Source organism: Octopus bimaculoides, chromosome 21 (assembly GCF_046866305.1).
Source record: "Octopus bimaculoides isolate indiv1 chromosome 21, ASM4686630v1, whole genome shotgun sequence".
Lineage (NCBI taxonomy): Eukaryota > Metazoa > Mollusca > Cephalopoda > Octopoda > Octopodidae > Octopus > Octopus bimaculoides.
This window is the reverse complement of record NC_142948.1, coordinates 2,859,019-2,872,105: the sequence shown is the minus strand read 5'-3', so window position 1 is coordinate 2,872,105 and position 13,087 is coordinate 2,859,019. Positions and strand designations below refer to the sequence as shown.

Genomic DNA, 13,087 nt, shown 5'->3' with positions numbered 1-13,087 from the left:
ATACAAAATATTCAATATATTATTTTTAAAACTTAAATAGGAATAATTTACAGTAACAACAATACCAAACAAATATTAATTGTATTAAAAATATCACCCAATTATAAACAAAGTGGACCCTGCATAGGAACAACACAACAAAAATATGCAAGTGATATGTTAAATACAAAGATCACCAACAATTATATTGATAGAAGAAAAGATGAAGAAAAAAATACCTCATAAAAATGACATGTATTAAGAAGTCAGTTTTGTTATGTGGGTTGATCGTTGGAAAAGTTTTTACTGCTACATGTATACACACACACACATATATATGTATGTATATATAGTAGGTAAATATAACTAATTTTTTTTCAAGCTAAATAAATGTTTGTTTAGTAAGATTTAAAAACCTTAGTTTGTTTGTCAATGGCAGTATAAAGCTGATATCCGGTTGAGCATGCGCAGGAAATTATGTCATCTGAAAAATGCACGCATGCATACGTAAGTTGTGGTGGGGGCGTGAGGACAGGACTTCTGAGAGAGGAGGGGCACAGTATCTTGAAATAAGGAACATGGTCCGAATCCTTGCAACAGAATGATCTCCAAAGAAGGAACCGAAAAAGCCTTAAACTTAATGTCCAGTTAAGTTACTCACCCAAACACATGATGTTGCAATGTGAATACAGAACTCGAAAGAATCCGACGTTCTAAAATACGATGTTATCCCAACCCCCACCTTTTTTTTTCCTCCAAAAATCCCCTTGGATTTCTGATTTCAAAAACGAAAGTCATTTTGCATCCCCACAAAAGACAATCTTTTACCGGTGGAACTGCCTCTTCGAAATTCTTTAGCTGTTTTCCTTGAAAACTTCGGAAAGTTTCGGTTTCGCACATCAGATACGCTCTTGTGTTTTATCTTATAGTTTTTCATGTCGCTTACAAAAATTATAACTGTTGGTACTATTCAAGAAGAGTGGTCTCGGTGCGCGCACTCGCGAACTCGCGCATCCTAAGACTGCCTAGCGCGTCATGCGCAAAACATGAATGAGGGTTTTTTTTCTAAACAAAGTAGATAATTTTTTTTAAACAAAGTAAATAAATTATACACTACCTGTTTTTTGGTAAAGAGTCCATTAAAAAGTCGGTCTTTCAAAATCTACTGTTGTACAATGGTATCAGTACAAGTAATTATCTTTTGCGTAACCCCTACCAAATTGATGGACTTGGGCACATCGTAGAAATAGATGAATCTATGATGTGCAAGCGCAAATACAACGGAGGATGGGATAGAGAGGATAAAAATAGGTTTTTAGTCTTTGTACCTGACCGTTCTTCTGAAACTCTTCTTCCACTTATTAAAAAATTGATGAAACCAGGGATGACTATATATTCTGATTGTTGGAGTGCGTACAATGGGATTACTGAAATAGATGCGACACCAAAATACACCCTGGAAGAACGTAAAACGACGTTTTAAGAGTAAGATGGGGAAGATTCAACAAAAAAAAAAATTGATGGAGTAGTCACGACTCGCTAGCGCGGATGCGCGAGTGCGCGCACCGGGACCACTCTTCTTGAATAGTACCATAACTTTTTTATTAACAAATTGAATTAAAGATATGGCAAGCCTTGAAAGACTGGAATCAATTTTAAGCTATTGTATGATAATGGTTTCAAATTTTGGCACTCGACCAGCAATTTTAGGGGAGTAAATTGATTACACCAAGTGCTCAACTGATACTTGTTTTGTCGTCCCAATTGGCAAAGTTAACTAAGACTGCATTAGGATACAGAGCGTAAAGCAGGAAGAAATGCCACTAAGTTTTTTTTGTCCGGCGTGCTCATGATTCTGCTACTGTATTACAACAAAATAAAACCTTATACACTAATCTTATTGTATTATTTAATAAAATTATTTGCCATAACCACATAAATGTACCCGACCGCCGATTTTGTTTTCTTGTAACTTACAGAAAAATAGATATTTCTGATAGAAATTTTCTACAAATACTTTTCATATGGTGTCAGTCCCAATGACATTTGAATTTGTTGTGAAAAATATTTTTCGTGGGTGGGTAGAGGAGCTGCAGATAATTCACATGGTCTTTCTTCATAACTGTTACAGAAAAATAGTTAATTAAAAAAAAAATTTTCTACCAATACCTTTCAGATGGTATAGAGTACGATTATATCGAAATTTAATATGGGGGTAAAATTTTGGGTAATTTTTCAGATTAAAACCCGCACGATCTTCAACGGGGTGTTAGGGTTAGGGTCAGGGTTAGGATTTTAGGGTTAGGTTTAGTGTTTAGGGTTACAGTTACAGTTAGGGACGGAATTCTAACTAAAGCCCTAACCCTAGTGAAGATCGTGCGGGTGTTAATCTGAAAAATTACCAAATTTTGTGACAGGGCACGCATACATACAGATGCATGTAACAGAGAGACAGACAGAGAAAGAAAGAGAGAGAGAAGGAGAACGTGTTTAGTGCAAGGAAAATCTTATAGTTGAAAGGAGAAGACAAAAGTGCGAGAGCAGGGGAAAGTGGTGTTGCTGAAAGAGTAGGCAAAGGAAAAGAAAGAAAACGTGTTTATTGCAGTGGTGGTGAGGTTAAAAAAAAAGAAGAGAGAGAGGGTGCATATATGTTTTACTTCAGGGAGCGCTGATTAATGGTAGTGGCGGCGGCTGTAGGTATATTGGTTGAAGAGGGTGGTGATGGTGTCAGTTGGGATTTGGATTAAAGAAGGTGGGAGTGGTGGTGGTTGCACAACGTTATTCGTAGTTTTTATTTGTTTTGTTATTTTACTTAGGCCATCACTTGACGCATGCGCATTGGTGAATTAATTGTCGTCTGCTCAGTGAAAGCTTTTCGTTGTGAAGAAAGCCTGAATAGACGATGTTAGCAAACAAGAGGATTCCGGGTAAGTTCTTGTCATAATTTTTATTGGCTTAGTGCATAATTATTGCAGCTTTTTTTCTTTCAATAAATTTTATTTAATAAAACAATATTTAACAAAAACATCTTTAATTATGCACCAACCCGATGTTTTCTAATGACCGTATTAAGATTTGTTAAAAACTTTACCAACGTATTTCAGCAATTATTATAAAATAACTCCATTGTCCCACCTTTTCACGGTTAAAATTAAACCATCTCATTTTCTCCTCTGTCTACCATAGTAATAGTTTGTTCTGAGTAAAACAGTTTATTTCGGTTTCTTTCTGTGTTGTGTGAGTGATGTAAAACATAAGATTAAATTTGTTGCAAATTATTATACAGGCTACTTAGATCAAGTAAGTGCAAAGGCATTCTTGCTTTTTTTTCTTCTTGATTTTTATATTGTATCGAAAAATGGTTTTATAGAGTGAGAAAAGTATGAAAAATCGTAGAAAATAATGAAAAAAAGAATAAACTAAAACAATGAATAAATTTTAATTGTGAAAAAGTACGATGAAGAAAGATTGGAAGGTTTAGAACATTCTCTTTAAATAACACGAATTGCAATTGTTGCAAAATCTAGAATACAATAAAAGATACATCGACAGAAAGAAAAGTAGACAAGATGTTGGATGGGTGGGTGGGGCCTACCACCTTGAGAAGGAAAAATTGTTTTACAGTTAGGCCTTTTACCGTCCCCTCGGTCTAGGTTCGAGCTGGGAAGGGAGGCCTGTGACTCCTAGGTCATGCTTTATGATCTCGTTAAGGGCAGCATGGCGTAGAAGGCGGCCAGCACTATAATGGCATGACAATGGATGGAGGCCGAAAGAACCCACAATGGATCTGCAGCGGCATTTATGAGGCTCATAGATCTGGGTTCCAAGCCTAAAGGAAACCCAAATGCGCAGACAGTCACTATCAAGCTAGACCGAGGCCTGACGGAACGACAATTTTCTCGTTCCGTGCCAACTTGGTGTGTTTAGCTACCAGCCGAGGGTCCGATCCTCGTCAGCCTTTGAAAGACTAATTCTCAATGTACCGCTCGCTCTCTGAAAGGTTTACGGTCCAGCCTGTGACAGTGGAGAACTGCAGCGTTTTCGTCCGCCAGACCAAATCCTTGCTCACCTTTACTTGCAGCAACATATTTTCCATTTTGTCTGCTGGAACCAAGAGGCTGTCTGACAAGCCTTTTCGTTTGTTTGTTTGTTTTAGACATTTCTCTCCTGTGAGGAAGAGATATTAATTACACAAATCCATTCACACATTTCCCCGAAATACACTGATTTTCTTTATTAAAAAAAAAACAAAATGAAAAAGAAACAAAAAGTGAGGAGAAGGAGAAAAAAATAGCGCACCATTAGAGTACGTTACTGATAAGTATAATGATGATGATGGTGATAGTGCTATTAATACTGATTAATGGCGGCGGTGGCTGTAGGTATATTGGCTGAAGAGGGTGGTGATGGTGTCAGTTGGGATTTGGATTAAAGAAGGTGGGAGTGGTGGTGGTTGCACAACGTTATTCGTAGTTTTTTTTTTTTTGTTATTTTACTTTGGCCATCAGTTGACGCATGCGCATTGGTGAATGAATTGTCGTCTGCTCAGTGAAAGCTTAGAGTTGAGAAGAAAGCCTGAATAGACGATGTTAGCAAACAAGAGAAGGATTCAAGGTAAGTTTTTATTGGGTTGGTGCATAATTATTGCAACTTTTTTTTCAATAAATTTTATTCAACGAAAACAATAACTATGTTTAACAAAAACATCGTTAATTATGCACCAACCCAATGTTTTCTAATGACCGTATTAAGATTTGTTAAAACTTCACCAACGTATTTCAGCAATTATTATAAAATAACTCCATTGTCCCACCTTTTCACGGTTAAAATTAAACACTCTCCACAAATGGATCGGTGAAAAAGAATATTAGAATTTTGAAAGATATAGTGATAAAACATTAATTTCAGTCCTTTCAAATGTTGAAAAGAATATATTTTTTTTAATAGAAGTATAATGGGACGAAAAAAGATCTCATTTTCTCCTCTGTCTACCATAGTAACAGTTTGTTCTGAGTAAAACAGTTTATTTCGGTGTCTTTTTGTGTTGTGTGAGTGATGTAAAACATAAGATTAAATTTGTTGGAACATAAGATTAAACATAAGATTAAATTTGTTGGAAATTATTATCCAGGTTACTTAAATCAGGTAAGTGCTAATGCATTCTTGTTTTTTTTTTCTTCTTGATTTTAATATTGTATCGAAAAATGGTTTTATAGAGTGGCAAAAGTATGAAAAATCGTAGAAAATAATGAAAAAAAGAATAAACTAAAACAATGAATAAATTTTAATTGTGAAAAAGTACGATGAAGAAAGATTGGAAGGTTTAGAACATTCTCTTTAAATAACACGAATTGCAATTGTTGCAAGATCTAGAATACAATAAAATAACTACAAATAAAGAAGAAAAAAAATTATACAAATCTGCCTCCAACTTTGTTTCCTCATAACTTTCAGAAAACTTAACTTTTTTGCTGAAATTTTCTGCAAATGCCTCTCAGGTATAGATTACGATTATAACGGAATTCACTGTGATAAAAAGAAATTGTTGGGTGTACACACATACATAGACACATTACATAATTTTTATCAACATTTCATGTTTCATTCTTTGTGTACGCGCCTCCCAATTAATTTTTTATTAACATTAAATTCCGACATGATCGTAATCAACACCACCTGTAAGGTATTTCTAGTAAGTTTCATTTCAAGCATATCAATTTTTCCTTTAAGTTATGAGGAAACAGAGTCTAGTGAGACAAGGTACATTTGTGTGTGGTATACCGAGAAAATATCATTTTAATGGTTGATTGCCGTTCCAGTGGCACAAGAATGGTGAGGGTGAGGAGACAATCGTTTTAAAACAAGGATTTAAAATTTTTTCAAGGGCTTCACCCTGTTGTTTTGAAATGTGCGGTGAAGAAAAATTGACAGCTACTCCGTAAAGTTTATATTTTAAAATATAGACCTTTTGATTCTGAAACACCCTACCTCCCTCGCCTTTTCGCTTACGTCACTTGCGCATGCGTAGATACATGCTAAGCAATTAGCAGACGATCCTTTATTAAAATCTTTTATTCTTTAAGAATTATCTCGAAATTTAAGTCTCATTTCCAATATCACAACCTTTTAAAAATTTTTGATTATTATTATTATTTTTTTAATTACAGATATAAAGGTAATCTTTGCTTTTATCAGCACATATTGTAAAGCTGAGTTTGTGAGTGTGTGTGTTGCATCTATAGAAATCCACACCCTACAAGATAGCAATCTGGGAGTCCAATGGATTCCTCATGGTCGAAAATGCCCGGAATCGGCCATTTATTATTATTATTTTTTGCTCCCTAAGACGTGAATTTTTGTATTAAAAATTATTTTAAATCATAACTTCTAACAATTAACAAGTTGGAGAAATACACCAGCACTTGCAAACATGAGTTAAGTCTCCTTCTATCAACGAGAGAGAGAGAGAGATAGAGAACCGATTTTTAAAATTTCGTCTAGATAATTTTATGTTCACAAGACATACTAATGAAATGGTAATAGTCCAACCAAGTGTAATTTTTTTTTACAAAATACAAAATATTTCAGTTATAATCATTAAAAAAATGAAGACATCAAAAATACTTTGATTCGTCCAAAAATTATCTGATAGAAATTCTGTGTTGAAGGCCCATTACTTTTATTGTTTATTAACTTAATTTTAATTTTTTTTTAGTACTGTATGACAAATATTTTTACAAAAGAAAAAAACAATGATTTAATTAAGTAGCTGTACTTTATTATCTGAAAGAGGAATCATTCTGTTGTTGAGATACATTGCATAGCATTTAACCCAGTATATACATTAGATACAAGAATAACGTAGAGAAGGGAGATTATAAGACATATGTTTATCATGGTATGGAGGAACTTCAAAATTACTTTGAATTATGTACATCTGATTTCTTGTGGGAGCTCAAAACATCTCATGGAGTGAGCACAAGAGCAAAGAGGGGATTTATGAACTGATTCTAGCCACCTCTGCTGTTGTTCAACAGAGTAGTTTTTGCTATCAAGCTGCATAATAAACCATATCAGATGTTATATTTTGCAAATTTTTGCATCCTACAAGAAGACAATGAACTATAGATACATCATCATGTGCAGTGGCACATGGCATGAAACTGAGAAATCACCAAAGGTAAGAAGGGACAGATATATTTGGTGTGGTATGATGGTACCTGATGTGTAATGAAATATTCAATTATTTCTCACTTATCAATTCGTGCAGGCAGAGCTGTATGGCAACCACATACATTCAGGTTCAGTCCCACTGCATGGCACCTCAGGCAATTATCTACAATCTCCCCAGGCCAACCAAAGCCTTATGAGTAAATATGGTAGAGGAAAATTCTGTGGAAGTCTATCGTATACTTGTGTGTATGTGTGTGAGACTATGTACAACAGTCGCCATGCCTTGACATCATGTGATAATTTTAAATGAGTGACACTGTTGTGCAAGCAGTGTCCTTTGTTTCCAAAATGCAAAAACATTTCTGGCCATGGGAAAATATTACCCTACTTGAAAATAGGAGAATGTTGGTGACGGGAAGGGTATCCAGCTATAGAAAATCTGCCTCAACAAATTTTATCCAAATTATGTGCGCATGTAAAAGTGAATGTTATAACAACAATGATAACTGTACAGTGAAGTAATCCTTGATATCTGATGAATACATTAATCAGTCATTTAACCATAATGTCACATAACCAACAGTATCTTTTCTCCTTTCTGGAAATACATTACATTGAATATATACAAATAAATACTTTTATTAACAATATCACACTGGTAACTTATGGCACCAATATTGTTATTATCGGAGTTATACAAAATGTAGCATTGCCATATTTTAACACAGTTGTGTCGTTATTACTGCATTCATAAATTTATGTTTAGATATCTTTTCATAGGAAATGTTCATACATTTTCATGCAAAATTATACTTCAGCATGAATACATACATGTGTAGCTAAGAGATGTTTCCGAGAAAATGATTTACCACAGATATAACATTCATATGGCTTTTCGTCAGCATGAATATACTTGTGACAAGTCAAGTCACTAGATCGAGAGAATGATTTACTACAGATATCACAGTGATATGGCTTCTCTCCTGTATGAATTCGTATGTGAGTAGTTAAGGAATTTCTATAAGAGAAAGATTTACCACAAATATCACAATGATATGGCTTTTCTCCTGTATGAATATATTTGTGTATAGTTAAGTCATTACTCTGAGAGAATGATTTACCACATATCTCACAGTGATATGGCTTGTCTCCTGTATGAATCCGAATGTGAGTAGTTAACTCACTACTTTGAGAGAATGATTTACCACAGATATCACAGAGATAAGGTTTCTCTCCTGTATGAATTCGTTTGTGAGTAGTTAAATGGCATCTTCTGTTGAATGATTTCCCACAGATGTCACAGTGATATGGCTTCTCACCTGTATGAATATATCTATGAGTAGTTAAGTCACTACTTTTACAAAATGATTTACCACAGATTTCACAATGATACGGCTTTTCTCCTGTATGAATTCGTTTGTGTACAGTTACAGTACTTGAATGAGAGAAAGATTTACCACAAATATCACAGTGATATGGTTTTTCTCCTGTATGAATATATTTGTGAGTGCTCAAGTGACTATTTCGAGAAAATGATTTACTACAGATATCACACTGATATGGCTTATCTCCTGTAAGAATCTGTTTTTGTATAGTTAAAGCATTTGTATGAGAGAAAGATTTATCACAAACATCAGATGGAATTAGCTTCTCTCCTGAATGAATATACTTATGTCTAGTTAAGTAACTGCTTCGAGAGAATGATTTACCACAGATTTCACATGGATATGTCTTCGCACTGGTATGAATGCGTTTGTGTATGGTTAAGGTGCTTCTACAAGAAAATGATTTATTACAGATATCACAGCAATATGGCTTCTCTCCTGTATGAGTACGTATGTGGGTAGTTAAGTTACGACTATGGAGAAATGATTTCCCACAGACATCACAGTGATGTGGCTTCTCACCTGTATGACTGCATTTGTGTATAGCTAAGACATTTCTATCACTGAATGATTTTCCACAAATATTACATGCATATGGCTTCTCTCCTGTATGAATATGTTTATGTTTGATTAAGACATGTCTATAAGTGAATGATTTACGACAAACTGTACAGTGATATGGCTTCTCACCTGTGTGAATACGTTTGTGAATATTTAAAGTTCCTGTTCTGGAGAATGATTTACCACAGATATCACACTGATGTGAATTATCACCTGTATGTATATGTTTGTGTATTGTTAAGGAGTTTTTATGAGTGAATAATTTACCACAGATGTCACATCGATATGGCTTCTCACCTGTATGGATGCGTATGTGGGTAGTTAAGTCACTACTTCCAGAAAATGATTTACCACAGATGTTACAGTGATATGGCTTTTCACCTGTATGTACACGCTTGTGCTTATTTAAGTCACTACTTGCAGAGAAGGATTTACCACAGATTTGACAGGGAAATGGTTTTTCTCCAGTATGAATTCGTTTGTGTTTAGATAAATCGTATTTCCGAGAGAATGATTTACTACAGAAATCACAACAATATGGTTTTATCCCTGTATGTATGCTTTTGTGAAAAGTCAAGTGAATTCTTTGAGAGAAGGATTTCCCACAGATTTCACAGTAATATGGCTTCTCCCCTGTGTGAATAATTTTGTGCCTAGTTAAATGAGTTTTTGCAGAGAATGATTTACCACAGATATCACAGTGATAGGACTTTTCACCCGTATGGATACGTTTGTGTTTAGTTAAGTAACTACTTGAAATGAATGATTTACCACAGATATCACAGTGATATGGCTTCTCCCCTGTATGAATACGTTTGTGTACAGTTAAGGCTTTCCTTTGAGTGAACGATTTACCACAGATATCACAGTGGTTTGGTGTTTTACCCATTCCTTCTAGCATGTCATTAGGAAAAGCTATCCTTTCAGGCTCTGTTTTGATTATAATTGATTTCTCACATAATTCATTTTCCATAATTCTTCTTCTTTCACCAGTTCTTTAATTAGTTTATTTTTATTTTCTACCAAGAAACTTTTTTCAGCTTCGATCTTTGTTGATATATGAAGATGATAGAAACTAGTTTAGTAAAATCGTCGAAATTTCATTCGAATGCTAATCACTCTTGAATATAATCCAGACAGTGAAACAGAAAATTTCGCTGATAATTTCAGCTCACAAGAAGTATTTCACAGAAATTCCATCATGCATTTCTATTTCGAATATGGTCCTTTTGTCTTTAAACGATATATATTTATGACGAATCTGAATTAAAAAAAAAAAATTTCTGCCAAAACCATTCGATATTCTGAAACAGTAAAGAAACAGTATAAGATGTAGGGGAATACTTAAAAGTAGGAACTTTATATTTCTATATAATTTTTAATACAATTAACGTTTATTTTTAGTGTTGTAATTTGATTCCACTTTCTTTTCAATTTGCTATTACAAATTACATCATTTAACATTCTGTGATGTTTATATACTGGCATAAGCTATGCCTAAACATTTACAAACTACAGCTACACATTCAAATTGTCAAACAAATATATTACACTACAACAATAAGGGATGATAAAATTTGGTTCTCCGTCCAGAAAAGTCATTCAGCATCAATCATTTATAGTTTAGCTCCAGGTCATTTCTAAGTAGATGTAAAGATAGCTTATTTAAGCTGACTGTAAATTCATCACAAACATATCAAGATTTCATTCTTATGAATTATAATTACATCGCCAGTCAATATATCGTCGACAAATTTATTATCGTCGTGTTTTTCATCCGCAGGTTAAGAGACATTGCAAAACATTGCCTATATCATTATCAAAGTAAAATAACATCCATCGCTAACCAAAATATGCATCTGAAACGATAATTCTCTTCTATTCCATCGAGTTTGTGGCCATCTGTCAACTTGTGTAGATGTACAAAGGTTGACGACTCCCGGGGATAGAAACTCCATGATTGGGTGGACATAATACAAATTATTCAATCAATCTAATTTTGAAGCTTAAATCAGAAGATAGTTAACAGCAACAACACTAAAAATAAACGTTAATTGTATTAAAAATATCCCGAATTATAAACAAGGTGGACACTGCATAGTATTAAAACAAAAAAAAAAATGGAATTGACGTGTTAAATATACAAATCACTAAACATTATACTGATGGAAGACGAAAAAAAGACGATTGAATGAAGAAAACAACATGAACAAAAAATACCTCATAAATCACAACTGTTGTTCGGAATTAGTGGTGGTGGTAATGTGTGTTAAACAAAGAAATAAATATATATATATATATATATATATAGTATTTAAATATAACTAACTGCCGTTTGAAATTAAATATTCTTCGATTTTCATTGTTAATGGAAACCTGATGTCGATATCCGGTTGAACATGCGCATAGCGATGTTATGATAAAGCTTAGAATAGAGATACTCGATTTATATTTTTAAAATTTTTCTTCGCATTTTTGTTGCCAACGAAAAAAATTACAATTTTGTCTCGAAAAGTGCTTTTTCACACTCTGAATTCACATTCCGCTGAAATCAACTTTACCTTTCATCCTTTCGGGGTCGATAAATAAGTACCAGTTGAGCACTGGAGTCGATGTAATCGACGAGACCCCTCTATTATTATTGTTGTTGTTACATATTTTTTCTTCTTTTTCCTCGTTCCTTTCTGTAGAAGAGCGTTAGCTAGACTAAAAAAAAAAACAGGAGTTACATAATCACCGTAGTCACTTATATATTCATTCACAGCTGAGTGTTTGTACCATATTTTATAACTTCTTCAGAAGCTCTGTGTGTGTGTGTTGTTATTTTGTCTCCTAGTCTTGACATAGCATAATAGCTGTTCTATCATACAAGCAGCATAATTTGTTTCCAGTCTTACATAAAAATATTTGTGGATAATAAAAACTATAATTTGCTTAGAAATTGGTTAAGTGCTGCAATCTGTAAAAATTTTTTAATGGGTAACATCAAATTCATGCACATGTGGAAAAGTGAATATCAAAACTGATTATTATGATGATAGCTAGGGCATACGCTCTTTCAGGTGCAAAGACAGGAAAAATTTTGCTCCTCTATTACACGTTAGGTGGAGGTTTCTGGATCTATGAATTATTCTGTCAAATATAACCTGATGAATTTCTGACAAAGCCACCTCTAAGTGAGAAATTATCCATACTAACAGAATTCCTTCAAGCACTAGTAAAGCGCTCTATAGTCACCAGTCCCAGCATCAACAGTAGTTAGGAATCTAACCCTGTGAACTGAACCAGCCAATTAGAATGAGTCAAATTCAATAACAACCAAAATATGTGTGCTTGTATATTTCTTCATACATATATGTACAAATGTTTGTGTGTATCAGAGGACAATTTTCTCATCCTTCAGAGAAATTGCCAGCACTATTTAAATCAAACATAACTTAGCTGTAATCATCATCATTTAATGCCCATTTTCCATGAGCTGGATGGTTTGACAGGAGCTGTCCAGACTCCAATTGTCTGTTCTGGCATGGTTTCTACAACTGGATGCCCTTCCTAATGCCAACCACTTTGTGGGGTGTGCTAATTGACTTTCATGTGCCACCAGCACAGGTGCTTTTATGCAGCACCAGCACAACTGCATTTTATGTGGCACTGGCACCTGTAAAGGACAAGCCTGTATGTATGGATGACAGCAATTTTACTTGGCTTGATGCCTCTTCTCAAGTACAGTAAATCACCATAACCACCCCCGGTCCCTTATCATTTCCCCAGTGAGGCTCAGTGTCTGAAGATCCTTTCTCAGCACTTTGTTCCACATCTTCCTTGTCTACCCCTCCCACAGGTTCCCTCCACAATTAGAGCTCAGCACTTCCTTATGCAGCTGTCCCTATCCACATGCATCATGTGACCAAACCAACTGAGTCTTCTCTCTTACACACATTTGATGCCTCTTATACCATTTACACTTTGTCATGTGTGCACACTGACAT

General features: G+C 34.5%; 2 protein-coding genes across 2 annotated transcripts in view; one reads left to right on the top strand and one right to left on the bottom strand.

Moving 5' to 3' along the window:
• The window catches only part of LOC106868788 (UBX domain-containing protein 11), a 283,501-nt gene that overhangs the window by 136,005 nt on the left and 134,409 nt on the right, over nt 1-13,087 (top strand). Inside the window, exons 2-3 of the mRNA XM_052975533.2 lie at nt 2,796-2,906; nt 4,488-4,593. The gene's annotated coding sequence lies outside the window, so the exon portion shown is untranslated. The remainder of the gene's footprint in view (nt 1-2,795; nt 2,907-4,487; nt 4,594-13,087) is intronic.
• LOC128250436 (uncharacterized) lies at nt 6,736-11,499 on the bottom strand. The gene is made up of 2 exons (XM_089339227.1): nt 11,319-11,499; nt 6,736-10,402 (listed from the first exon to the last, which is right to left on the bottom strand). The coding sequence occupies exon 2, from the start codon at nt 10,069-10,071 to the stop codon at nt 7,960-7,962; it is 2,112 nt and encodes a 703-aa protein (XP_089195353.1). The 5' UTR covers nt 10,072-10,402; nt 11,319-11,499; the 3' UTR covers nt 6,736-7,959.

Bases quoted from the DNA above. Each gene is read 5' to 3' on its own strand.
- LOC128250436 (XM_089339227.1), bottom strand. From the start codon at position 10,071: ATGGAAAATGAATTATGTGAGAAATCAATTATAATCAAAACAGAGCCT.